Source organism: Trachemys scripta, chromosome 14, assembly GCF_013100865.1.
Source record: "Trachemys scripta elegans isolate TJP31775 chromosome 14, CAS_Tse_1.0, whole genome shotgun sequence".
Lineage (NCBI taxonomy): Eukaryota > Metazoa > Chordata > Testudines > Emydidae > Trachemys > Trachemys scripta.
Genome location: NC_048311.1, coordinates 4,703,383 through 4,729,887, shown reverse-complemented (window position 1 = coordinate 4,729,887; position 26,505 = coordinate 4,703,383). Strand labels below are relative to the sequence as shown.

At 46.7% G+C, this 26,505-nt stretch overlaps 1 protein-coding gene across 1 annotated transcript in view; it reads left to right on the top strand.

The window, feature by feature from the left end:
- LOC117887583 (zinc finger protein 850-like) overlaps positions 1-26,280 on the top strand; it is a 49,506-nt gene extending 23,226 nt beyond the window's left edge. Inside the window, exons 6-8 of the mRNA XM_034790226.1 lie at positions 2,530-2,630; positions 5,468-6,701; positions 24,082-26,280. Of these exons, the coding sequence (XP_034646117.1) occupies positions 2,530-2,630; positions 5,468-6,701; positions 24,082-25,315 (2,569 nt within the window). The 3' untranslated portion in view covers positions 25,316-26,280. The remainder of the gene's footprint in view (positions 1-2,529; positions 2,631-5,467; positions 6,702-24,081) is intronic.
- Positions 26,281-26,505: the final 225 nt, after the last annotated feature.

Here is a 26,505-nt window from a genome sequence, read left to right as displayed (position 1 = left end):
TGGGATTGTTTAGTCTGCAGAAGAGAAGAATGAGGGGGGATTTGATAGCTGCTTTCAACTACCTGAAAGGGGGTTCCAAAGAGGATGGATCTAGACTATTCTCAGTGGTAGCAGATGACGGAACAAGGAGTAATGGTCTCAAGTTGCAGTGGGGGAGGTTTAGGTTGGATATTAGGAAAACCTTTTTCACTAGGAGGGTGGTGAAGCACAGGAATGGGTTACCTAGGGAGGTGGTGGAATCTCCTTCCTTAGAGGTTTTTAAGGTCAGGTTTGACAAAGCCCTGGCTGGGATAATTTAGTTGGGGGTGGGTCCTGCTTTGAGCAGGGGGTTGGACTAGGTGACCTCCTGAGGTCCCTTCCAACCCTGATATTCTGTGATTCTGCTGAGATGCAGCCATCCAACCTGTACAGCCCCTTCACCCCACAGAAGGTAGTACAATGTTTCACAAACCCAAAACCCTACGCCACGTACCTATCCAGTGCTTCACTTCCAGAATCTTCTGCTTCCTGTCTTTCTTGGCTCGTGGGCCAGGAAATATTTCTGAGAAGATCATTTGGACGTTCTTCTCCTTCAGCGCCCTTCTAGGTTCTCTGAAGTTGACTGTAATTCTCTCCGGTTCAACTTAAAAATCACAAGTTTAAAAAAAAAAATTGGCAATTTTATTTGCCTTCTGTTTTCTGAGCCCAGGGGGTAAGGAAGATATGTATGCGTGAAGCTCCCTGGTGTGTGTGTGTGTGTGTATGTGTATGTATCACACTGTATTGACAAAACTCCATCTCCAACAGTGCACATGGAAAAGTGTGCCCCCCGCCCCCCAGCTGCTGGGATTTACCCTTCTGACTTCTCTATCCCCCTGCTTAATCATGACTCTGTTTCCTCTTTACCTCAGCCAGTCTTCTCCCCCACACTCTCCTTTTCTCTCCTGCCCTATAGTTACCTGCCTTTCCCTTTCCAGTTCCCCACCTGTTACAGCTACTGCTCCACGTGCCCCTGCACTGTCTATTCTCCTGCACCTGCTCATCCTCCTGCTGGCTGATTCCTCCACGCATCCTCCTGGCCCCCCCCAGAGTCCCCATACTTCCACTTTTCCTCTGAGTTTCCTGTCCAGTCTCCTAACCACAGAGCCCCAGCCATATTCCTCGAGAAGAGCCTGACATTCACACTGGAAACAAGGGCAGTTGGTGGCCATCTTTATTAGGGGCAGCCTCACTTCCACATGCCAAATCTGTACGGAAACAGTGGCCATCTTGATTAAGGGCCATTTGACTTCAGCCCCCCCAGACCCCTCCCAAAGTAATGGGAAATGGCAGCCATATCTCACAAGGGGAAATGTGCAAGTTTTCGACTCCAGGACTGTGACTCTCCTGCTGGGAGGAACCTCAAGTCTCCAAGGAACCATCTGACCTCCTCAAAGGGTCTCAAGGAACAGTTTCCAATTCCTTTAGTTTATACAAGTGATGGAATACACTCCTGTATTCATACCCTACACCCTACTGGAATAATTTTTGTACAAAGTATGACTTTTGAGGTATCTTTTGAAAATTCATAATTTGGTGGTCAGTGTTGTCCTGATAAAATGTGGCAACATTGTATGTAAAATTAAGATTTTCCTGTAGGATGTTGTTAACACATGTTCCAAACCATAGCAGAAGTTGGCAAACCGGTCTGTCCCAAACAGTGTGCTCTGCTTTATTAGCATTTAAGCAGTAACTAGATTCATCAAGCAGGAAGGGAGACAAAGGGAGCACAAACAGGTGAAGAAAAAAGCAGCAGAGAAAATCCTTCCACACAGACTTTGTCTCCTGGTTCTCAGCTAGAGATGCTTCTCAAAGGTGGAACAGGGTAACACTGCTGGAAGTATGTGGTGAGAAACTTTGCTTCAGATCTTGTTGTTAGATGTGAGAAAGCATCTTCTCTTTATTTTTCTTGTCATTTCTTACTTTTATGTTTCATTACTTGTATTCACTCAAAACCTATCTCTTTGGACAAAATAGTAAAAACAAGTTTATTAACTACAATCTAGTGTGTTTAACTTGGAGTGTCTGGATACTTTATTTAAAGTAATAAGCAGTCATATTAGTCCTTTAAGGAATTAAGGACTTATTTTATTTGTATTGTCCAGGAGAGGGCTGGGTAGTACAGGACATACATTTCTGGAGGGAAATCTAAGAGTAGGGGTGCGTGGGGGTCACACTGAAGTATAACCAAGGTTGGTGAGAGTCAGAGTGTAACCCAAGTGTGCCTGGTAGGCTGCAGTTACGTACACTCTCTCTCTCGCTCTCTCTCTCTCATTCTTTGAGGATGTGGTTTGCATGCTGGTAGGCTGTTTGTGTGTGGCCCTGGTGGGTGCTAGTTCAGCAAGGCATTGTAAGGCACCCAAGGTTACAGGGCAGGGGTGACACAGCTGCTCATTAGTCTGGATTGTATCCTTGCTATGTCACACCCACCCAGCTAGCACATCTGGAAACAGCCGTGTCTTAGAATAAGTGTAAAATCTTGGTTTCACATGTTTTCTTTGCCTGGAGCAGGATTTCCCATTCCCAAACTTGTTGTGATCTCCCAGGGAAGAGACATGGGTCCAAGATCTCCAGGACTCTGAGGAAAGGGAGATCCAGAGAAAGCCACACAGGTGAGGAATTGGTTAAACAGACGCAGAAGCCATCTGCCATTGATGTGGTATATCTTGACAGTAGTAAGACTTTTGATACGGTCTCACATGACCTTCTCATAAAGAAACTAGGGAAATACAACCTAGATGGAGCTACTATAAGGTGGGTGCATAACTGGTTGGAAAGCCATTCATAGAGTAGCTATCAGTGGTTCACAGTGAAGCTGGAAGCGCATATTGAGTGGGGTCCCACAGGGCTCAGTTCTGGGTCTGGTTCCGTTCAGTATCTTCATCAGTAATTTAAATAATGGCATAGAGAGTACATTATAAAGTTTGTGGACAATACCAAGCTAGGAGGGGTTGCAAAGTGCTTTGGAGGATAGGATTAAAATTGAAAATGATCTGGACAAACTGGAGAAATGGTCTGACGTAAATAGGATGAAATTCACTAAGGACAAATGCAAAGTACTCCACTTAGGAAGGAACAATCAGTTGCACACACACAAAATGGGAAATGACTAGCAAGGAAGGACTACTGTGGAAAGGGATCTGGGGGTCATAGTGGATCACAGGCTAAATAAGTCAACAGTGTAACACTGCTGCAAAGAAAAAAAAAAAAAAGCAAACCTCATTCTGCGATGTATTAGCAGGAGTGTTATAAGCAAGACAAGAAATAATTCTTCTGCTCTACTCCACGCTGATTAGGCCTCAACTGGAGTATTGTGCCCAGCTCTGTACCACATTTCAGGAAAGATGTGGACAAATTGGAGAATGCCCAGAGAAGAGCAACAAAAATGATCAAAGGTCTAGAAAACATGACCTATGAGGGAAGATTGAAAAAAAAAAAAAAAAAAAAATTGGGTTTGTTTAGTCTGGAGAAGAGAAGACTGAGAGGGGATATAACAGTTTAAGTACATAAAAGGTTGTTACTAAGAGGAGGGAGAAAAATTGTTCTCTCTAACCTCTGAGGATAGGACAAGAAGCAATGGGCTTAAATTACTGCAAGGGCAGTTTAGGTTGGACATTAGGAAAAACTTCTTAACTTTCAGGGTAGTTAACCACTGGAATAAATTGCCTAAGGGAGATTGTGGACTCTCCATCATTGTCTAACCTGCTTTTAAAAATCTCCAAACACCTGTCAGGGATGGTCTAGATCAGAGGTTCTCAAACTGTGGTCCATGTACCACCAGTGGTCCGCGAGCTCCATTCAGGTGGTCCATGGATAGTTCCCTCTAAGGTGCACACTTGGGTGGCTGCACACAAGAGAATGAAGGGCCACCCACCTAATTAGTGGAGCCATGCAGGTGTGGCTCCAGTAATTAAATGTCTGGACCCTGGAGAAGATGCACATGTAAGGTGAGGTGGCAGTCGTGGGGGGAACAGGGGGTAGGTGGGAGGTGGCAGTGGTAAGAGAAGAGGGGGTGGGGGGAATTTGGGACATGCAGGGCTGCGGCGGCCAGAGAAAGAGGCCCCAGTTTGGAGGATGCTACGGTGGGGGAGAGAGGAAAAGACCCCCCCCCTCCTTCCCAGTCCCAGCTTGGGGGCTGCCACGGCAGGGGAGAGAAGGCACATCCCTTGCATTAGAAAGGTAAGACTACTGATATTAAAATAAGAGTTGTCCTTTTATTTGTAGAACAAAAAACCTAATTATTAATTTTTTAATATAGCGCTTTTATCCAATGTGCTTTACAATCGTTAGCTAATGGTACAAACAACATTTGGAAAGATCATTAAGTGGTCCACTGAGACCCTCAGCAATTTTCAAGTGGTCCGTGAAAAAAAAAAAGTTTGAGAACCACTGGTCTAGATAACTTAGTCCTGCCTCGAGTGCAGGGGACTGGACTAGAAGACCTCTCGAGGTCCCTTCCAATCCTACAGTTTTATGTAAACAGCTGAGATTCTCACAAAGGCCTGTGAGCATCTCCAGGTCTCTGTCCCCAGGTCAGGATTGTCCCCAGCGGATAGTGTATACACATGGCAGATGTCGCTCGTGACTTCCCACCCACCCTCACTGACCCCAGGGAGCAGTTCCCTGCCTTTGAATGTTCGGATGGGATGTGGGAGCAGAATAGGTCTCCCCCCTTTCCCCCCCTCAAAATGTTTTGGGAAGGATTTAGATTCTGAGTTTTCAATTATCCCAACAGATATTTTAATTTGTTCCCCCCTTTCCTGTTCCACTTTCTGAGATTCCCATTTGTACCAGGGGCTCGGGTGGTCAGGCAGCCTAGTGGTAAGATCGCCAGGCTCTCTCTCAGTCCCCTACTGGGCTGTGTACTTTGTCTTTAAGGCCAGGGGAGTGGTAAGGGGCACCCAGGCCCTCCCTCTCCACAGGGTCCCAGCCCATAGCCCTGTGTATCTCAACCCCTGAACAGGGTGGGGTTGGTGTCCCTCCTGGGAGTGAGTCAGAACCCACTGCCCTGGACTACTTCCTACAAGTCCATTCAGTTTGGGGCATAGCCCCTCTAGTACAATCTGCCAATGGCTTGCTGCCCATAGGTTCCCTCTTGGGTCTAGGGAAATGCCTTGGTGTGATCCCAGGTCCCTTCAGGCAAGGTGAGGACGAGCCCCACAATGTCTCTGGGGTCTGCTCAGTCTGATACCTCTGGTGCTGGGGGTTCATTCGCAGTCTCCCCTTGGTTGAGGAGCAAGTTCTGGCTTCCAGGTGGCTGCCTTGGCTGGCAGGTCACTGCTCCATCCCTTCAGCCCTGAGCAGAACCAGGGTCCCTTCTTTTATCCTCCCTCCAGTCCTGGCATTGTTTGCAGGTATAGCAGGATGGGGCTAGCTTAACCCAAACACTTTCTTTAACCCTTGCTAAGGCAGCTGGCAGTTTCTCTGCTTCATTGCGCTCTTCTTCCAGTGCAGGGACTGACTCCTGTCTGGATTGTCTCTGTCACATCAGGTGATGGGATGGTGAGTGAGAACAAGGAGGAGCATCCTCAGCAGGGAGGTCCTGGTCAAATGGAAGCACAGAGAACACTATCGGGAAGATCTGAAGGGGATGTGTCCTGGAGTCCTGAGGAGGGAGAAGCCTGCGAAAATCAGCATAGGCCAGAGGTGCAGCAGGGAACCTCCTCAGGGGAGAGACAACAGGGTGAACCCACTGACCAGGGGGTTGGTTTGAAGGACCTTCCTGAAAACATGATCCAGCCAGGAATCTGCACTAAAGGGAAACTGTATGAATGTGCTGATTGCGAAAAAATCTTCAGTAATGACTCATCCCTGATTGTTCATCGGAGAGTCCACACAGGAGAGAGACCCTATAACTGCCCAGAGTGTGGGAAATCCTTCCCTCGGAGCTCCACCCTTGTTGTACATCAGAGAATGCACACAGAAGAGAAACCCTATAAATGCCCCGACTGCGGGAAAAGCTTCAAGCGGAGCTCAACCCTTATTTCACACCAGAAAATCCACACAGGAGAGAGACCTTATAACTGCCTTGAGTGTGGGAAAAGTTTCAATCAAGGCTCAAACCTAATTAAGCATCAGAGAATCCACACGGGGGAGAGACCCTATAACTGCCTTGAGTGTGGGAAAAGTTTCACTCGGCACTCGCATCTCATTAGACATCAGAGAATGCACACTGGAAAGATACCCTATAGGTGCCCTGACTGTGGAAAAAACTTTAGTGACAGCTCAGCTGTTATTAGACATCAGAGGATCCATACTGGAGAGAGACCCTATAAATGCCTTGAGTGTGGGAAAAGCTTCAAGCAGAGCTCAGACCTTATGAATCATCAGAGAAGCCACACGGGAGAAAAACCCTATTACTGCCCTGAGTGTGGGAAGGGGTTCAGTCGGAAGGCTCACGTTATTTCGCACCAGAAAATGCACAGGCCAGAGACATCCTTTAACTGCCTCGAGTGTGGGAAAAACTTCACTAGGAGCTCTGACCTCATTAGACATCAGAAAACCCACACTAGGAAGACACCATATAAATGTTCTGTCTGTCAAAAAAGCTTCAAGCAGAGGTTAGAACTTATTTCACATCAGAGAGCTCACACAACAAAGAGAAACTATAAATGTTCTGTCTGTGGGAAAAGCTACAAGGTGAAGGTCTCTCTAATGTCCCATCAGAAACTCCATACAGGCTAGCAGATGGCAGGAGCTCTCACTATGGACAATGGGTCTGCACTCTCCTGAAGCAAAGTGTAAATGTGTTTCACTGATGATCTTTGCAGGGGCAGCAAGTGGATGAAGGGTTTGGGTTTCAGTGGGGGATAGTTGACGGGGGTAGAAGAGGATGGAACACTGGATACCTGGGAGCTGGGTGATTTCAGGGTCTGGGGTGAGCAGGCGATTGGGATTGGTAGAGAGACATTTCTGTGGGTTACACACATATTTTCCAATTTAGAGGACAGGTAAAAATGCCCCGTTGCAGTTCTTGCCTGAGTTGTCTCTGTAGCTCCTAGGGCATCTTGGGATAGGGACAGAGGAATGTTATTCAGGGAAGCAGCAAGGGGCCCTCTGGGGCTGTAGTTACAAGGCAGGAAGAGCTGCTGATCTGAACTAACAAGATGCCAGAGCACTGCTCAGTGTATTGGACATCTCTGAAGTCATGGATGGTGGGGGTGGCTGGAGATTGGGGAATTCATGGAGTTTGCCCAGAGAGGTGGGAACTCTAGGGAATGCCTTTTTGGGAGTGTGATGTAGCAGTTGGAGGGGAGGGTGGGGGAAATGAGTTAAGATTCCTGGGTGTGAGCTAATGCTGGTTACTTCCCCTGCTCTCTCTGTGTCCATTTCTCCCTACAATGGTGATAATATTTGACCAACGCCCTGGAGAGTTGTGAGGGGCCACTAATTACTGTGTATGAAGTGGTTCAGGAGAATGTGAGTACAGGAGAGGCTGAGTTTCACTATTATTGTTATTACTGTGTACTGTGTTCACAGGATTATAGAATCACAGAAATGCAGGGTTGGAAGGAACCTTGTAAGGTCATCTAGTCCAGTTTCCTGTGCCGAGGCAGGACCAAGTAATCCTATACTATCCCTGACAGGTGTTTGTCTTAAAAACCTCCAATGATGGGAATTCCATAGCATCCCTTGATAGTCTATTCCAGAGCTTAACTATGCTAATAGTAGTGGTCCCCAAACTTTTCAGAGTAGTGGCCTTCCTTACCCCTGTTTGTGCCCCCCTGGCCCTACGGGAGCTGGGTTCGGGAGTGGGGCTGCAGCTCCCAGGGGGAGGGAGGGAGCATGGACAGGATTAAGGGAGCCTAGTGTGGGGACGCAGCTGGGACTGGGGTCGGGTGTGGAGCCGCGATTGGGCCATGGTGGTGGGCTGAGGCTGGGCGTGGTGCAGGACCACGGCTGGGGACAGTGCTAGAGCAGAGCTGGGAGCGAAGCGGGGCTGGGTGGCACTCCCTCCACCCCAAGGGGGCTGGCCCAGACCCCGCTGCATCCCCCCAAATGTTCCTCCGCACCCCACAGTTTCAGGAGCTCTGCCTTATCATTATAAAGCAGTTGACTTTTTCGTTCCCAAGTGCATTTATCTTTACTGTCTTTATTTCAGACCAATTCTCCAATTTGTCAAGGTCATTTTGAAATCTAATCCTGTCCTCGAAAGTGCTAGAAATCCCTCCCATGGTCCTCATATTTGAGTATGAACCATTGATAACTACTCTGAGTATAGCCTTTTAAAGAGTTTTGCACCCACATTATAGTCATTTCATCTAGACCACATTTTCCTAGTTTGCTTATGAGAATGTCAGGTGGGACTGTGTCATAAGCCTTACTAAAATCAAGATTATTCCAGGGGGAATTCTGTGCCAAAAAAAAAAAAATTCTGCACACAATATTTTAAAATTCTGCATATTTTATTTGTCAATGTGGGGTTTTTTAATGCAAAAAGATCCACAATTACAGACAGTCAGTTACGATTGAGAACAACATTGGCAGGATGTGCAAAATAATTTGTCCCCATCCACACGTGTTTTGTAGGGATATTCTCAAGCACGAGAAGCTGGTGTAGCCGTTTTGATACATGATGTGAAGGCTGTTCATGTTGTGCAAAAGAAAGAATATCCCTTTGCCATTTGATAACTTCATCTGGACCTGGCTGGGTACTTTGGGAAGTGCTTGGTTCTGATTGTCCTGACATTTTATTAACTGCTTGATAAATGTTTTATTTATCCTCAAAGTTGTTGTTTTTTTTTTTTTTTTAAATGGGTAAGTAAAATAAATCCTGAGCTATAATCTAACCACCAGGGTGCCACTTTGGCACAGAAAAAAAGTGAGACGGCACATAGATCTTCCTAGCTGAGGATTTCCTTACTGTTATTTATAATAAGGCTCCTTTACATCACTCTGGCAATGTAAAGGAGCCTTAAAACTTTTATAGGTTTTATGCTCCTGAGGTAATTGACTGAGAATGGGAACAGTTAACTAAGAATAGGAACATTAACTACATTACTATGCAGGCTGCTACATTTCTGCCTCAGAAAATGAGTGTTTTATTTCAAATGTTGAAACAGTTTTGCACAGAACACTCTTATTCTTCCACACCTTGTCCCCTCTCAAATAAAACCTGACTGACTTTTGTTTCAATCCAATCCCTGTTATCTTCTATAAAATGAGCCTCCAGGCAATTTAAGGGATAGCACTGGCTGATTACATTTCCAAACCTGGCAAAATAGCTGCTTCATTGCAATGAAGGAACATAGGCAGGCAGGCTGCTACATTTCTGCCTTAGGGGATAGAGCCTGTGTTATACCTAACAAAAAGCCCTACCCCTCCACACCCGGTGCTCTGCAGGAGAAAGCAAGAGGGACAGAGTCTCTCTCGTTTGTTTGCTCATGCATGCCCAGCCCTGCCCCTTGACAGTAATTAATGTCCCCACTGCAGGCATGCACGCCCAGCTCCCCTCCCCCGCAGTGATTTGCATCTCTGATGGCTACTCAAAGTGTGCTGGAACAGATGCACCACCTGTGCTGGCAGGGAAGAGGTGCATGTCCCCCACATATTTCTTCTGCATTTTTCTGAGCAGGGAGCACAGAAAACTGCAAATCATAAGAATTCTGCAGCTATGCAGGTATGCAGAATTCTGTCAGGAGTACAAGATGTATCACATCTATTGCTTTCTCCCTAGCTACTAGACCAGTAACCCTGTCAAAGAGGAAATTAGATTGGTTTGGTATGATTTAAGAACATAAGAACAGCCATACTGGGTCAGACCAATGGTCCATCTAGCCAGTATCCTGTCTTCCGACAGTGGCCAGTGCCAGATGCTTCAGAGGGAATGGACAGAACAGGTAATCATCAAGTGATCCATCCCCTGTTGCTTATTCCCAGCTTCTGGCAACAGAGGCTAGGGACGCTTCAGAGCATGGTTTTGCACCCCTGCACATCCTGGCTAATAGCTATTGATGGATCCATCCATCATTAACTTATCTAGCTGTTTTTTGAACCTTGTTACAGTCTTGGCCTTTACAACATCCTCTGGCAAAGAGTTCCAAATGCTGACAGTGAGTTGTGTGAAGAAATAGGTCTATTTGTTTGTTCTAAACCGGCTAACTATTAATTTCATTGGGTGACCCCTAGTTCTTGTGTTAGGAGAATGAGTTAATAACACTTCCTTATTTACATTCACCACACTAGTCATGATTTTATAGACCTCTATCATATACCTCCTTAGTCATCTTTTCCAAGCTGAAAAATCCAGTTTTATTAATTTCTCCTCACACAGAAGCCGTTCCATACCTCTAATAATTTTTGTTTGCTCTTTTTTGTACCTTTTCCAATTCCAATATATCTTTTTTGAGATGGAGTGACCAGATTTGCACACAGTATTCAAGATGTGGGCGTACCATGGATTTATATAGAGGCAATATGATATTTTGTCTTATCTGTCCTTTTCCTAATGATTCCCAACATTCTGTTTGCTTTTTTTACTGCCGCTGCACATTGAGTGGATGTTTTCAGAGAACTATCCATAATGACTCCAAGATCTCGTTCTTGAGTGGAAAGAGCTAATTTAGACTCCCATCATTTTACAGGTATAGTTGGGGTTATTTTTTCCAATGTGCATTATTTTGCATTTATCCACATTGAATTTCATCTGCCATTTTGTTGCCCAGTCACCCAGTTTTCTGAGATCCCTTTGTTACTCTTTGCAGTCTGCTTTGGACTTAATTATCTTGAGTAATTTTTTATCATCTGCAAATTTTGCCACCTCACTGTTTACCCCTTTTTCCAGAGAATTTATGAATATGTTAAACAGTTCTGGTCCCAGTACAGACCCCTGGGAGACACCACTACTTATCTCTCTCCATTCTGAAAACTGACCATTTATTTCTACCCTGTGTTTACTATTTTTTTAACCAGTTACTGATCCATGAAAGGATCTTCCCTCTTATCCCATGACAGCTTTCTTTGCTTAAGAGCCTTTCGTGAGGGACCTTGTCAAAGCCTTTTTGAAATTGTTGACAAATCCATGTTGGCTATTTCTTATCCTATTATCCAGTAGGTACTTACAAACTGATTGTTTAATAATTTGTTCCAGTATCTTTCCGGTTATTGAAGTTAGTGTAACTGGTTTATAGTTCCCCCAGTTCTCTTTGTTTCCCTTTTTAATGATAGCTACAATGTTTGCTTTACTCCGGTGTTCTGGGACATCACTCACCCACCAGGAGTTCTCAAAGATACTCGCTAATGATTCAGAGACTGGTTCAGCTAGTTCCTTAAGTACCTTAGAGTAAATTTCATCAGGACATCCCCATTTGAATACTATTATCTACCTATTCTTTAACCTGTTCTTTCCCTATTTTGGCTTGCATTCCTCCCTTGCTGTTAATATTAATTATGTTAAGTATCTGGTCACATAAATGAGTACTGAAGCAAAATGGGCATTACATTCTTGATGTAATCCATGATTATTAGTATTTGATGTTCTTCTGTCCCTTCCCAGCTCTTTCTGTCATGGGGAGTGTATTACGGGAAGGGAAGGGAAGGACGGTAGCTGGAATCCCTTATCCCCTTTTTCAGGCAGGGACTCATCTGAGATTGTGACACACCAGGATTATTCAGGAAATAATTGCCCTGGGAGGGATTTTCTTGTGTCCGGATGGTGGGGTGGTTCAGGGACTCATGTTTCATGAAATTCAGGCGTGTGTGTGTGTGCGTGTGTGTGTGCGTGCCAGGGGTATGGTGATCCTTAAGAGTCCCAGGACAGGACTGTAAGCTCAGAGAGAGTGGATCAGAGTCCCGATGGGGTGGGTCTGAGAGACCCAATGAGCAGAGAGAAGGCCCAGGGCCAGCTGAGAGATCCTCCGAGACTGTGTGTGAGAGACAGAGAATGTGGCTGTGTGAAGGGGGTGAAAATGGAGTGAAAGTAACAAAAGGAGGAAAATAGAAGGAAAGGAATGATTGGTAGCGAAGAAGGGTTAGAAGAGAGAGGAAGAAATAACAACACACTGTGTATTTAGAATCAGCTTTCCTCTGCTGCTCCCGGACCCCACCCTCAGCGTTACCATTACGGTTGCCAATTTTCTAATTGCTGAAAACCGAACATCCTTGCCCTGCCCTGCTCCTTTCCCCGAGGCCTCTCCCCTTACCCTCTGTCGCTCACTCTCCCTCCCCCCACTCATTCCCAGGGCTGGTCGGCAGCACTTCGGTGGCAGCTCAATTGCGCCGCTCTATTCTTCGGCGGTAAGTCCTTCACTCCCTCTCTTCCTCTTCAGCGGCACTTCTGCGGCAGCTCAAAGAGGAAGAGAGGGACTGAGGGACCCACGGCCGAATTGTGGCTGAAGACCTGGACGTGTTGCCCCAATACTGGAGTGCCAACCCTTTGTATTGGCCGCCCCGGGCACCTGCTTCCTTAGCTGGTGCCTGGAGCCGGCCCTGCTCATTCTCCCCTCTCCCAGGACTCACTGGCTGCCTGCAGAGTCAGGCTGGGAGGAGCTGATGTGGAGCCTGCCCATCAGCCCAATTGGGGGACAGCAGAGCGGGGTGGGGGGTGGTCCCCAAAGCAATGAGCTGGGACACGTGGGGGTGGGTCCCTGGAGCAAGGGACTAGGGGTGGGGAGGGGCGAGTCCCCATAGTGAGGAGCCAGGGATGGGGCAATCAGAGCACGGGGGTGGGGGGGGGGGAGGCGTGTGTGGTGGTGGTGGATAGGATTCTCCCCCGGGCGATAGCACCTACCTCTTGCAGCCACTGTCAAGCATCAGCAGCTGAGCAGAGAGCAGCTCCTCCATGTGACTCCAGCCACAGCTGCTGCTCTTCCTGTCCCCAAATGGCAGAGGCCAGTTACTGCAGTGTCTGGTCAGATGTGCTGACTGGATGCAACAGATTCCCTTTGAAAACCAGACACCTGGCAATCCTACTCTCAACTGATTTCCAAATAGTTCTAGGGCTGGTCTCTATGGAGAAGCTTTATATAGATTCATTGATTACATGGCCAGGAGGGACAATTATGATTACCTAGTCCCAACTCCTCTATAACAGGCCATAGAGCTTCCTTGGATTAATTCCTGCTTGAACTAGAGCATATGGTTTCAAAACCATCCAATCTTGATTTAAAAATTAGTAAATTTCCCCCTTGGCTAATAACCCCTCACTGTTAAACAATTGCACCTTATTACTTGTCTGCATTTGGCTTCACCTTCCAGCCATTAGATCTTGTTACACCTTTGTCTGGCAACATGAAGAGCCGCCCTGTATCACATTTCTGTTCTCCACGTAGGTACCTATAGACTGGGAGCAAGACACACCTTAACCTTCCCTTTGCAAAGCAAAAATAGACCCCAGGAGCTCACTCTGTCACTGTACAGCTTGTTTTCCAGTCCTTTAATCATTCTCACGGCTCTTCTCTCCAGTTTATCAACGCAATAGTCCTGCAGCGATTGGACCACTGCCAAATACAGAGGTAACAACCTCCCCTCTCCTACTGGATATTCCCCTGTTTATACATCCAAGGACTGCATTAGCCCTTTAGGCCATGGCATTGCCCTGGGAGCTCATGTTCAGCTGATTATCCACCATGCCCCACAAGTCTTTTTTCAGCGAGTCCCTGCTTCCCACGAGACAGTGCCCCATCCTGCAAGTGTGTCTTACATTATTTGGCTCTAGATTCACAACTCTGCATTTGGCCATATTAAAACATAAATTGTTTGCTTGCACCCAGCTCACCAAGCCACCCAGAGGCTCTCTGTCAGCAACCTATCCTCTTTGAGATTTACCACCCCCCTTTGCAATTTGCCAACTTTATGGGTGATACTTTTTAGTTTTCTTCCAGCTCACTGATGAAAATCATGTGAAGTAGGGTAGGGCCAAGAATGGATCCTTGCAGGATCCCACCAGAAACGCTATGCATCCGAAGAAGTGAGGTTTTTACTCACGAAAGCTTATGCCCAAATAAATCTGTTAGTCTTTAAGGTGCCACCAGACTCCTTGTTGTTTTTGTAGATACAGACTAACACGGCTACCCCCTGATACTTGATACCCGCTCAGTGATGATTCCTCATTGTACAATTGTTGTGAGACCTGTCAGCTAGCCAGTTTTTAATCCATTTGTTTTGTGCCATACTGTTTTTGTGTTTGTTTGTTTTTTCAAATCATTTACCATCTGTCCCCCAGCTCCTGCTGAAGGTGTGCCTGGCAGTCTAGGTGCCCTTTGCAAGGTGGTTGGTGAGGGAGTGTTGTCTCCCTTCTCCTAGTGGTGCTGCAGTCTGAGTGGGAATCAGGAGCCTGGGGAGATGTCCTGGGGACCAGAGATCCATCGCTCGATAGAATCCCCCAATGAAAGAGACACAGCCCTGGCGGGCAGCAGGGGTACGGATGAGTAAAAATTAAAAAGGCCACTGTGCGCGAGCCCTCTTAGGCGCGGGGCTGATTCCGGGGAATCAGCCTAAAGCCGCCTTGCTCCTAGGCCACGTGTTCAACCCCAGGGCAGAGCGCAGGAGGGGAGCGGGATTCATTAGCTCCTGCCACCAGAGGGCTCTGGGTGCGGCTTAGGCTGGGGACGGGCAGGCTGTGCGGGCCCTTTAACTCGGTCTGCCAAGGAATCCGGGATATTTGCAATTTGAGCTTCCTGGGTCAGACGCTGCTGCTGCCGCCTCTATAGCTCCATTGTGAGCCGGGAGCTTGGGCTGAACCGCTGCTGCTCCCCAGCGGGGTGTGTGCGGGGAGAGCTCTTCCCTAGCGCCCCTCTGTGCCCAGCCGGGGGGACTTTCTGCGGGGGCTGGAACCAGCCCCTGGGGCAGCCCCGGGCTCTGCCGCCACCAGCTCCTGAGCCGGAGGCTGCAGGTGAGGGGAGAGACCCGGGGGAAAGGGCTGGGGCCGGGCAGGAAAGTGACTCTGCACCAACGGCCCCTCCTCGCCCCAGCTCTGCTCCCGGGGGCGGGGGTCTGCGAGTCCCAGAGCTGCTGCCCTCCTTGACCCTCCCCTGGGCTCTGCCCCCCTGAGCTCCTGCAGGAGCCGAGCCAGCTTACAATGACAAAGCTGTGTAGTTTCTTCCCTCCCCGGACCAACATAGCCATGCCGAGAAAACCCCCAGGTAGACACAGCTATGCCGACAAAGTGTTTTTGTTGGCCCGGCTGTCGAGAGAAGTGGTGTTCCTGCACCGGAAGAAATACTCCTGTGAGTCTACCCTAAAGGGCTATGCATTCTTAACTCTACAGAGTAGACATGGCCGCAACAAAACAGCAACCAGATCTCCTGCCCAGAGGGGGGAAGGAGAATGAAAGGGGGAAAGGAGAAGCAAGTGGGAAGAGAAGTTACAGGTGCATAAACCTGCCCAGGTCTGTTGACTTTAGATTCACTTCTCATTGCACAAGACAAGGACCCGAGGCAGGAAAAGTCAGTTCCTATCTCTGCCTGGTCCCTGCTACTGCCCTGGGTGACAATGTCAGGGGGAGCCCCAGTGCAGCTGCTTTGATTTTGTTCTTTTCTAGTATTTGGTTCTGGGAGCATTTAAATATATACCTCTACCCCAATATAACGTGACCCAATGTAACACGAATTCGGATATAACACGGTAAAGCAGTGTTCTGGGGGGGCTGGGCTGCACACTCCGGCGGATCAAAGCAAGTTTGATATAACGTGGTTTTACCTATAACGTGGTAAGAGTTTTTTGGCTCCTGAGCACAGCGTTATATTGGGGTAGAGGTGTATGTGTTGGTCGGTTGAGAAAAATGCCCCAGCGTTTTCGCAGTGTGACAGAATGCAGAACGTCTGTTTGCAGGGAAGGGGAAGGTGGTGAACCAGTGTGTGAAATTGTCTAAAGTCCCCGTCTGAAACCTTTCCTCTGCCCTTTTCACAGACAGGCTGGAAAATAACATCCAGGTTTCACTCCACATTTTCCCACTCTCCCTGGGGATAGTGAAGGGAAATGGCTGCAGTGTAACAGGCACAGGTAAGTGATTGTCAGGGAGTAAGTGTGTGTGTGTGGGATCCCTACCAGTGTCGCTGATTTCCTTCTCATGCCAGGGACTCTGTGTGCCCCTCCAATACACTTAATAAAACCACCAACTTTTTCTCCTCAGGTAGTTAGTGTTTAGATACTGTTCTAGTTCCTTGATAGATGGGAGTCCTCTATTGAGCTAACAAACACGTCCATTTTTTCCAAACATTCAGACATATTTACCCTCCCCCCCCATCTCCCCAGTAAATGAGTAGTTTAATGACAATCCCAGTGATTGCAGGCTGTGCAATCACTTTTCGTTTCACTTCCACTGGGTCTCTGGAGTCATTTCCTTTTCCACTCTATCCCTGGAGTTCCAGTCCCATCCGCATAACCAATTGTTATGTCTTTTGCTCTTTACACAACACAAAGAAACTTGTAGAAACCCCAGGCACAGTTGAGTTCCAAATAACCTTACTTATTTAACTAGTGCAGATATCCAAAGCCTAACTACATTCACTGCTGTTCTGATGTTTTTGGAGCTTTCTAAAACTAGAACATGACAAGGGATAACCAACTATTTATATGGACACTACATTCTCTTTAACGTGAAGCTAGAAGATGTGGGAAAGGCCCAGCAGGAAGAGTTAGAAATTGCCCACTATGAGGAAAGAAACCCCTGAACAGCCAGCTATCAAAGACCTACTATCAACCTGCAGAACTCCGAAGCCAAGAGTCACTCCAGAAAGTTATGAGTCAGGCATAGATTCATAAGTTCTGAGCCCATAATGGACCATTGTGATCATCTAGTCAGACCTTCTGGATAACGCAGGGCATAGGACTTTCCGGTATTAATTTCTGATTGAAATAGAGTGGCTCTTTTAAAAATACATCCAATCTTGATTTTAAAATTTCCAGTGATGGAGAATCCACTGCAACCCTTGATAAGTTTTTCCCAATGTTTAATTACTCTCTCTCTGGTAGAAAGTTTGCACCTAATTTTAGTCTGAATTTCTGTTGCTTCAGCTTCTAGCCACTGTATCTTGTTGTACTTTTGTCTGCTAGATTGAAGAGCCCATTATCAAACTTCTGTTCCCCATATGAGTACTTGTAGATGGGGCTCACGTCACCACTTAATTATTTGTTTGATAAGCTAAATGGCTTGAGCTCCTTGTGTCTATCACTATAAGGCAGGTTTTTCAATCCTTTAATCATTCTTGTGGTTCTTTGAGCCCTTTCCAATTGTACAGCATCATTCTTGAATTGTGGATACTAGAACGGGACATAGTAGTCAAGTAGCAGTTGCACCAGTAACACACAGAGAGGTAATATAATTTATCCATTCCTACTCAAGTTTCCCCTGTTTATACATTAAAAGGGCTAATGTGATGCTTCAGGTACAGCGTCACACTGGGAACTCACGTTCAGTTGATTATCTACCTTGAGCCTCAGATCTTTATCCTGGGAAGCAGTGACTCTGAAAGAGTATCCCATCTTGCAAATACCGCCTGGTTTGTTCCTAGATGTGGGAGTTTATATGGGGTGTAGAGAAACGCATCTTGTTGGCCAACATTCAGTTTACCAAGTGATCCAAATCTCTGTAAAATGACCAGTCCTCTTTATTATTTACCACTCTTCCAATCTTTGTGTCTTCTGCAAACTTTATCAATAATGATTTTGCTTTCTTCCAGGTCATTGATAAAAATGTTGTTACAAGAGTTGGCTTTTGTTGAATGACTTGCAGAAGTCAAGTATACAACATTAACATGGTTACCTTGATCAATCAAACTTGTAATCATCAAATAAATCCTAAGTTTGACAAGATCTGTTTTTCATAAATCCATGTTGATGGACATTAATTATATTACTCTCCTCTAATTCTGTAGAAATCAATTCCCACATCAGCTGTTACATTATTTTTCCTAGGACTGATGTCAGCCTGACAGGCCTATAATTCCCAGGTCATCCCATTTACCCTTTTAAAACATTGGCACAACATTAGTTTCCTTCCAGTCCTTTGGAACTTCTCCACTGTTCCAAGCTTTTAAAAAAAAAAAAAAAAAAAAAAAAAAAATCTGATGTGCTGATTTTAAAATGTCTAACTTTAATATCTGCTGTTTAGCATTCTCCTCTAAGTTATTGTTAGAGTGGACAGTATTTTAGCATCTGATGATGATGATATGAATATATCATCAACTTTTTCCCAAATATGGAACAAAAATATTTATTGAACACTTCTGCCTTTTCTGTATTATTATTATTGACAGCTATTTTCATATAGCAATGGACTAATAACATTGATAGGATTGCTTTTCTTCCTTGTAATCTTTAAAAACTCCTTATTGTCCTTAACTATTCTGATCATAGAGTTCTCCCTATGTCCTTTTGCTTCCCTTAGCAATTATATACAATTCCTTACTTCTAACATATTAATTTCTATCACCCTCCCCTTTTCCCCATTTGTGGTGTGAGTATGTATGTATGTGCATATTTCAGTTTTCAAAAATACTCTCACTTCCCTGCTAAGCCAGGCTGTTCCTTTTTAACCAGTGTAGCCTTCTTTCTCTATTTTTGGGATTGTGACTCTTTGGCCATCTAGTAAAATGTTCCTAACCAGTTTCCCATTGTAACTGATGTTTTTCTGTTTAAATTATTGTTACCAGCTGATATGGCTCATAACCATTTTCAGCTTTGTGAAACTGGCCCTGTTAAAGCACCAAGGAGAGAGAGAGATAACTATAACTTGTTTGGACTTTATTCTGTTTGTAACCACTAATTGTTAGTGCTGGGATGAAGAGGAATTTATCTGTCAAAATGAGGTCTCAGCTAGAATTCCTGCATGTTGGTTGCAACACTTTTGAGTGAGTAAATTATCGTGTATAAATGAGAAATTCTAATGACATTTTAGTACTGGTAGGCTGTAGTTTGCATGCTATGTCAGTCAGATTAAAGTTCATCATGATCACACAGCTTTCTTCCCTACAAGTTATAGAAAGATGCTTGAGGAGCCATTCATCCTGTTCTTTAAGTGTGATTTGGTAGTCTGTAGCAGACACCAACTAGTACCTCATGTTGTGCTTTATCTGTTAGTACACTGATCTGTAAGCATTCAAGTTGGTGACTCAAACAGGTAATGCCATTTGTGACATAGGGTGCCACGCCCCCTCTGCTTCTGCCTATTCAGTCTTTCCTAAATAGATTATAACCATTGATTTTAACACTCTGCTCATGTGAATCCTCCCACCAGTTACAGTAACACCATCTAGATCGAATTTGTGCTCATAAATGAGTAATTTCAGTTTCTCGTTTTTTTATCGAGGCCCCTAGCATAGGTATGTAGGCAATTCAAGAATTTTCTTTTCATGTTTCTTGATGTCTTGATTAATTTTGTTCTCAACTTCTTAATTTTTTGCTGAGTGCTCATTTGTTCCCTCTTTTCACACTCCTCTGTTGGTATTAGTTTACTGCCTTTCTGAATACCCTGTCCAGCCTGTGCCCTTGCAGCTATATTCTTCTGCTGAGATGCAGCCATTCAACCTGTACAGCCCCTTCACCCCACAGAAGGTAGTACAATGTTCCACAAACCCAAAACCCTACGCCACTTACCTATCCAGTGCTTCACTTCCAGAATCTTCTGCTTTCTGTCTTGCTTGGCTTGTGGGCCAGGAAATATTTCTGAGAAGATCATTTGGACGTTCTTCTCCTTCAGCGCCCTTCCAGGTTCTCTGAAGCTGACTGTAATTTCTCCAGTTCAAGTTAAAAAAAAATTTGTGACAATTTTATTTGCCTTCTGTTTTCTGAGCCCAGGGGGTAGGGAAGATATGTATGCGTGAAGCTGCCTGTTGTGTGTATCACACTGCATCTACAAAACTCCACCTCCAACAGTGCACATGGAAAAGTGTGGGCCCCCCCAGCTGCTGGGATTTACCCTTCTGACTTCTCCATCCTCCTGCTTAATCACGACTCTGTTTCCTCTTTACCCCAGCCAGTCTTCTCCCCCACACTCTCCTTTTCTCTCCTGCCCTATATTCACCTGCCTTTCCCTTTACAATTTCCTACCTCTCACAGCTACTGCCCTACATGCCCCTGCACTGTCTATTCTCCTGCACCTGCTCAGCCTCCTGCTGGCTGAATCCCCCTCAACCTCTCTTTGTCCCCCACACATGTTCCTGGACCCCCCCAGAGTCCCTATAGCTCCCCATATTTCCACTTTTCCTCTGAATTTCCTGTCCAGTCTCCTAACCACAGAGCCCCAGCCATATTGCTTGAGAAGAGCCTGATATCATTCACACTGGAAACAAGGGCAGTTGGTGGCCATCTTTATTAGGGGCAGCCTCACTTCCACATGCCAAATCTGTAGGGAAACAGTTGCCATCTTGATTAAGGGCCATTTGACTTCATCTGCAACTAAATATCATGAGACTCCATTATAAAAATCACCAGAGTCAGCAGCTCAGGGCATCGTACTTTCACAGTAGAAATTGTGTGTGTTTTTAATGAAAGCTCTGGGAAATTTCCCAGCTCCCCAGGGAAGTTCCCTGCTCTCGGTGGGGAGGGGTAACTTCCAGCCCTGCCTGTGACTGGTTAGGGCTCTGATCTCAGCAGGGCTAGGAGAGGGGATAAGAGGTTGAAGACCTGTGCTGTGTCTGGGTCATAACATCCCTTGGTATGTGGAGGACCCTGAATCTCCTGCCGGGGGGAACCTCAAGTCTCCAAGGAACCATCTGTCCTCCTCAAAGTGTCTCCAGAAACAGTTTCCAATCACTTTGGTTTATAAACGTGATGGAATACACTCCTGTATTCATATCCTACACCCCACTGGAATACTTTTTGTACAAAGTATGACTTTTGAGGTATCTCTTGAAAATTCATAATTTGGTGGTCAGTGTTGTCCTGATAAAATATGTGGCAACACTGTATGTAAAATTAAGATTTTCCTGTAGGATGTTGTTAACACATGTTCCAAACCAGGGGTGGCCAACCTGTGGCTCCAGAGCCACATGCGGCTCCTTGTATAGGCACTGACTCCGGGGCTGGAACTACAGGCGCCAACTTTCCAATGTGCTGGGGGGTGCTCACTGCTCAACCCCTGGCTCTGCCACAGGCCCTGCCCCCATTCCACCCTTTCCCACGCCCTCGCTCCTCCCTTCCCCCTCCAGAGCCTCCTGCATGCCACGAAACAGCTGATTAGGAGGTGGCGGAGGGAGCGGGAGGTGCTGACCATGGGGCTGCCAGTGGGTGGGAGGCGCTGGAAGAGGGGGGAGCTGATGAGGGGCTGCTGACGTATTACTGTGGCTCTTTGGCAATGTACATTGGTAAATTCTGGCTCCTTCTCAGGCTCAGGTTGGCCACCCCTGTTCCAAACCATAGCAGAAGTTGGCAAACCGGTCTGTCCTAAACAAAGGAATGTGTGCTCTGCTTCATTAGCATTTATGCAATAACTAGAGTCATCGAGGAGGAAGGGAGACAAAGGGAGTGCAAGCAGGTGAGAAAAAAGCAACAGAGAAAATCCTTCCACACAGATTCTTTGTCTCCTGGTTCTCAGCTGGAAATGCTTCTCAAAGGGGGAACAGGACTATAAAAAAGAGGGGCAGACATGCTGGTAGGCTGTTCGTGTATGGCCCTGGTGGGTGCTAGTTCAGCAACGTATTGTAAGGCACCCAAGGTTACAGGGCAGGGGTGACACAGCTGCTCATTAGTCTGGATTGTATCCTTGCTATGTCACACCCACCCAGTTAGCACATCTGGAAACAACTGTGTTTTAGAATAAATGTAAAATCTTGGTCTCACATGTTTTCTTTGCCTGGAACAGGATTTCCCATTCCCATACTTGTTGTGATCTCCCAGGGAAGAGACATGGGTCCAAGATCTCCAGGACTCTGAGGAAAGGGAGATCCTGAGAAACAGCCACGCAGGTGAGGAATTGGTTAAACAGACGCAGAAGCCGTGTGCCGTTGATGTGGTATATCTTGACTGTAGTAAGACTTTTGATACGGTCTCACATGACCTTCTCATAAAGAAACTAGGGAAATACAACCTAGATGGAGCTACTATAAGGTGGGTGCAAAACTGGTTGGAAAGCCATTCAGAGAGTAGTTATCAGATGTTCACAGTCAAGCTGGAAGGACATATTGAGTGGGGTTCCACAGGGATCAGTTCTGGGTCTGGTTCCATTCAATACCTTCATCAAAGATTTAGATAATGGCATAGAGGGTACACTTATAAAGTTTGTGGACAATACCAAGCTGGGAGGGGTTGCAAAGTGCCTTGGAGGATAAGATTAAGATTCAAAGTGATCTGCGATGTATTAGCAGGAGTGTTGTAAGCAAGAAACAAGAAGTAATTCTTTCGCTCTACTCCATGCTGATTACGCCTCAACTGGAGTATTGTGCCCAGCTCTGGGCACCACATTTCAAAAAAGATGTGGAGAAATTGGAGAATGCTCAGAGAAAAGCAACGAAAAACATTAAAGTTCTAGAAAACATGACCTATGAGGGAAGATTGGGGAAAAAATAGGGTTTGTTTAGTCTGGAGAAAAGAAGACTGAGGGAACATAACAGTTTTCAAGTACAGAAAAGGTTGTTACTAGGAGGAGGGAGAAAAATTGTTCTCTCTAACCTCTGAGGATAGGACACAAAGCAATGGGCTTAAATCGCAGCAAGGGAGGTTTAGGTTGGACATTAGGAAAAACTTCCTAACTTTCAGGGTAGTTAAGCACTAGAATAAATTGCCTAGGGAGGTTGTGGACTCTCCATCATTGTCTAACCTGCTCTTAAAAATCTCCAAACACCTGTCAGGGATGGTCTAGATCAGAGGTTATCAAACTGTGGTTCGCGAGCTCCATTCAGGTGGTCTGTGGATAGTCCCTCTAAGGTGCACACCTGGGTGGCTGCACACAAGAGAATGAAGGGCCACCCACCTAATTAGTGGAGCCACAAAGGTGTGGCTCTAGTAATTAAGTGCCTGGACCCTGGAGAAGATGCACAGGTAAGGTGAGGTGGTGGCCTTGGGGAGAATAGTGGGTAGGTGGGACGGGGCAGTGGGGTGAGAAGAGGGAGTGGGGGGAATTTGGATCATGCAGGGCTGCAGCGGCCAGAGAAAGAGGCAACTTTCCCCAGCTCTAGGGCTGCAGCTGCCAGGGAGAGATGGCCCTCCTTGCGTGTAAACAGCTGAGATTCTCACAAAAGCCCTGTGAGCATCTCCAGGTCTCTGTCCCCAGGTCAGGATTGTCCCCAGCCGGTGGTGTATACACATGGCAGATGTCGCTCGTGACTTCCCACCCACCCTCACTGACCCCAGGGAGCAGTTCCCTGCCTTTGAAGGTTTGGATGGGATGTGGGAGCAGAATTGGTCTCCCCTCCCCCCACATTCTGGGAAATGTTTTGGGAAGGATTTAGATCCTGCTTTTTCAATTATCCCAACAGATACTTTAATTTGTCCCCCCCCCCCCTTTCCTGTTCCACTTTCTGAGATTCCCATTTGTAACGGGCTCGGGTGGTCGGGCACCCGAGCCTGAGAGATTGCCAGGCTCTCAGTCCCCTACTGGGCTGTGTACTTTGTCTTTAAGGCCAGGGGAGTGGTAAGGGGCACCCAGGCCCTCCCTCACCACAGGGTCCAGCGCATGGCCCAGTGTATATCAACCCCTGAACAGGGTGGGGTTGATGTCCCTCCCGGCAGGGAGTCAGAACCCACTGCCCTGGGCTACTTCCTACAAGTCCATTCAGTTGGGGACATGACCCCTCTAGTACAATCTGCCAGTGGTTTGCTGCCCATAGGGTTCCCTCTTGGGTCTAGGGAAATGCCTTGATGTGGTCCAAGGTCCTTCCGGCAAGGTGAGGATGAGCCTACAATGTCTCTGGGGTCTGCTCAGTCTGATACCTCTGGTGCTGGGGGTTCATTCGCGGTCTCCCCTTGGTTGCGGAGCCAGTGCTGGCTTCCAGGTGGCTGCCCTGGCTGGCAGGTCACTGCTCCATCCCTTCAGCCCTGAGCAGAACCAGGGTCCCTTCTTTTATCCTCCCTCCAGTCCTGGCATTGTTTGCAGGTATAGTTGGGTGGGGCTAGCTTAACTCAAACACTTTCTTTAACCCTTGCTAAGGCAGCTGGGAGTTTCTCTGCTTCATTGCGCTCTTCTTCCAGTGCAGGGACTGACTCCTGTCTGAATTGTCTCTCTGTCACATCAGGTGATGGGATGGTGAGTGAGAACAAGGAGGAGCATCCTCAGCAGGGAGGTCCTGGTCAAATGGAAGCACAGAGAACACTATCGGGAAGATCTGAAGGGGATGTGTCCTGGAGTCCTGAGGAGGGAGAAGCCTGCGGAAATCAGCACAGGCCAGAGGTGCAGCAGGGAACCTCCTCAGGGGAGAGACAACAGGGTGAATCCACTGACCAGGGGGTTGGTTTGAAGGACCTTCCTGAAGACATGATCCAGCCAGGAATCTGCACTAAAGGGAAACTATATGAATGTGCTGAGTGCGGAAAAATCTTCAGTAATGACTCATCCCTGATTGTTCATCGGAGAGTCCACACAGGAGAGAGACCCTATAACTGCTCAGAGTGTGGGAAATCCTTCACTCGGAGCTCCACCCTTGTTGTGCATCAGAGAGTGCACACAGAAGAGAAACCCTATAAATGCCCCGACTGCGGGAAAAGCTTCAAGCGGAGCTCAACCCTTATTTCACACCAGAAAATCCACACAGGAGAGAGACCTTATAACTGCCTTGAATGTGGGAAAGGCTTCAGTGAACGCTCAAACCTAAACAAACATCAGAGAATCCACACAGGAGAGAAACCCTATAACTGCCTTGAGTGCGGGAAAAGTTTCACTTGGAGTTCACACCTCATTAAACATCAGAGAATGCACACTGGAAAGATGCCCTATAATTGCCCTGACTGTGGGAAAGGCTTCAGTGACAGCTCAGCTGTTATTAGACATCAGAGGATCCATACTGGAGAGAGACCCTATAAATGCCTCGAATGTGGGAAAAGCTTCAAGCAGAGCTCAAACCTTATGAATCATCAGATAATCCACACAGGAGAAAAACCCTATTACTGCCCTGAATGTGGGAAGGGGTTCAGTCGGAAGGCTCACGTCATTTCACACCGGAAAATACACAGGGTTGAGAGATCTTTTAACTGCCTTGAGTGTGGGGAAAACTTCTCTAGCAGCTCTGACCTCATTAAACATCAGAAAACCCACACTGGAAAGATATCATATAAATGTTCTGTCTGTCGAAAAAGCTTCAAGCAGAGGTCAGAACTTATTTCACATCAGAGAGCTCACAGAAAGAGAAACTATAAATGTTCTGTCTGTGGGAAAAGCTACAAGGGGAAGGTCTCTCTAATGTCCCATCAGAAACTCCACACAGGCTAGCAGGTGGCAGGAACTCTCAGTATGGGGCAATGGGTCTGTGCCCTCATGAAGCAAAGAGTGAATGTCCTTCATTGGTGGAGGGTCCGTGTAGGGGCAGCAAGTGGATGAAGGGTTCTGGTTTCAATGGGGGATAGTTGGCAGTGGCAGAGAAGGAGGAAGCACTAGGGAGCTGTGTGATTTCAGGGTCTGAGGGGAGCAGGTGATGGGATTAGTGGAGGACATTTCTGTGGGTTCTACATGCCCTTTCCAGTTTAGAAGAGAGGTAAAAATGCCCCATTGCAGTTTGTCTGAGTTGTCTCTGCAGCTCCTAGGGCATCTCGGGATAGGGACAGGGGAATGTTATTCAGGGAAGTAGCAAGGGGCCCTCTGGGGCTGTAGTTACAAGGCAGTAACAGCTGCCGATCTGAACTAACAGGATGTCGGAGCACTGCTCAGTGTATTGGACATCTATGCAGTCGTGAGTGATGGGGGCAGCTGGAGATTGGGGAATTCATGGTGGAGATTCCCCAGAGAGGTGGGAACTCTGGGGGATGCCCTTTTAGGAGTGTGGTCTAGTGGTTAGAGGAGACAGTGGGGGAAATGAGTTAGGACTCCTGGGTGTGAACTAGTGCCAGTCACTTCCTGTCCCCTCTCTGTGTCCATTTCTCCCATCTCTACAGTGGAGATAATAGTGGAGATAATAGTGTGCAACTCCTTGGAGCGTTGTGAGGGGCCGGTAATTACTGTGTGTTCTGTAGCTCAGGAGAATGCAAGTACTTGGGAGGGAAAACATCATTATTTTTATTATTGTTATTACTGTGTTTTCATAGAATCACAGAAATGCAGGGTTGGATCATAGATGCTGTAACTAGGGGTGCTGCCAAACTCCCTGGCTTGAGGCGGTTTCTATTATATACAAGGTTTATAGTTTAGTTCAATGGCTTGCAGCACCCCCTCTATACAAATTGTTCCAGCACCCCTGGGTTGGAAGGAACCTCGAGAGGTCCTCCAGTCCAATTCCCTGCACTGAGGCAGGACCAAGTAAACCTAGACCACCCTTGTCAGGTGTTTGGAGGTTTTTAAGAACAGGTTAGACAATGACGGGGATTCCACGGCCTCCCCTGGAAGTCTATTCCAGAGCTTAGCTACCCTAATAGTTAGAAAGCAAATGATTTTTTCCTTCCGAAGCGTACCATTTTGCACTTGTCTTT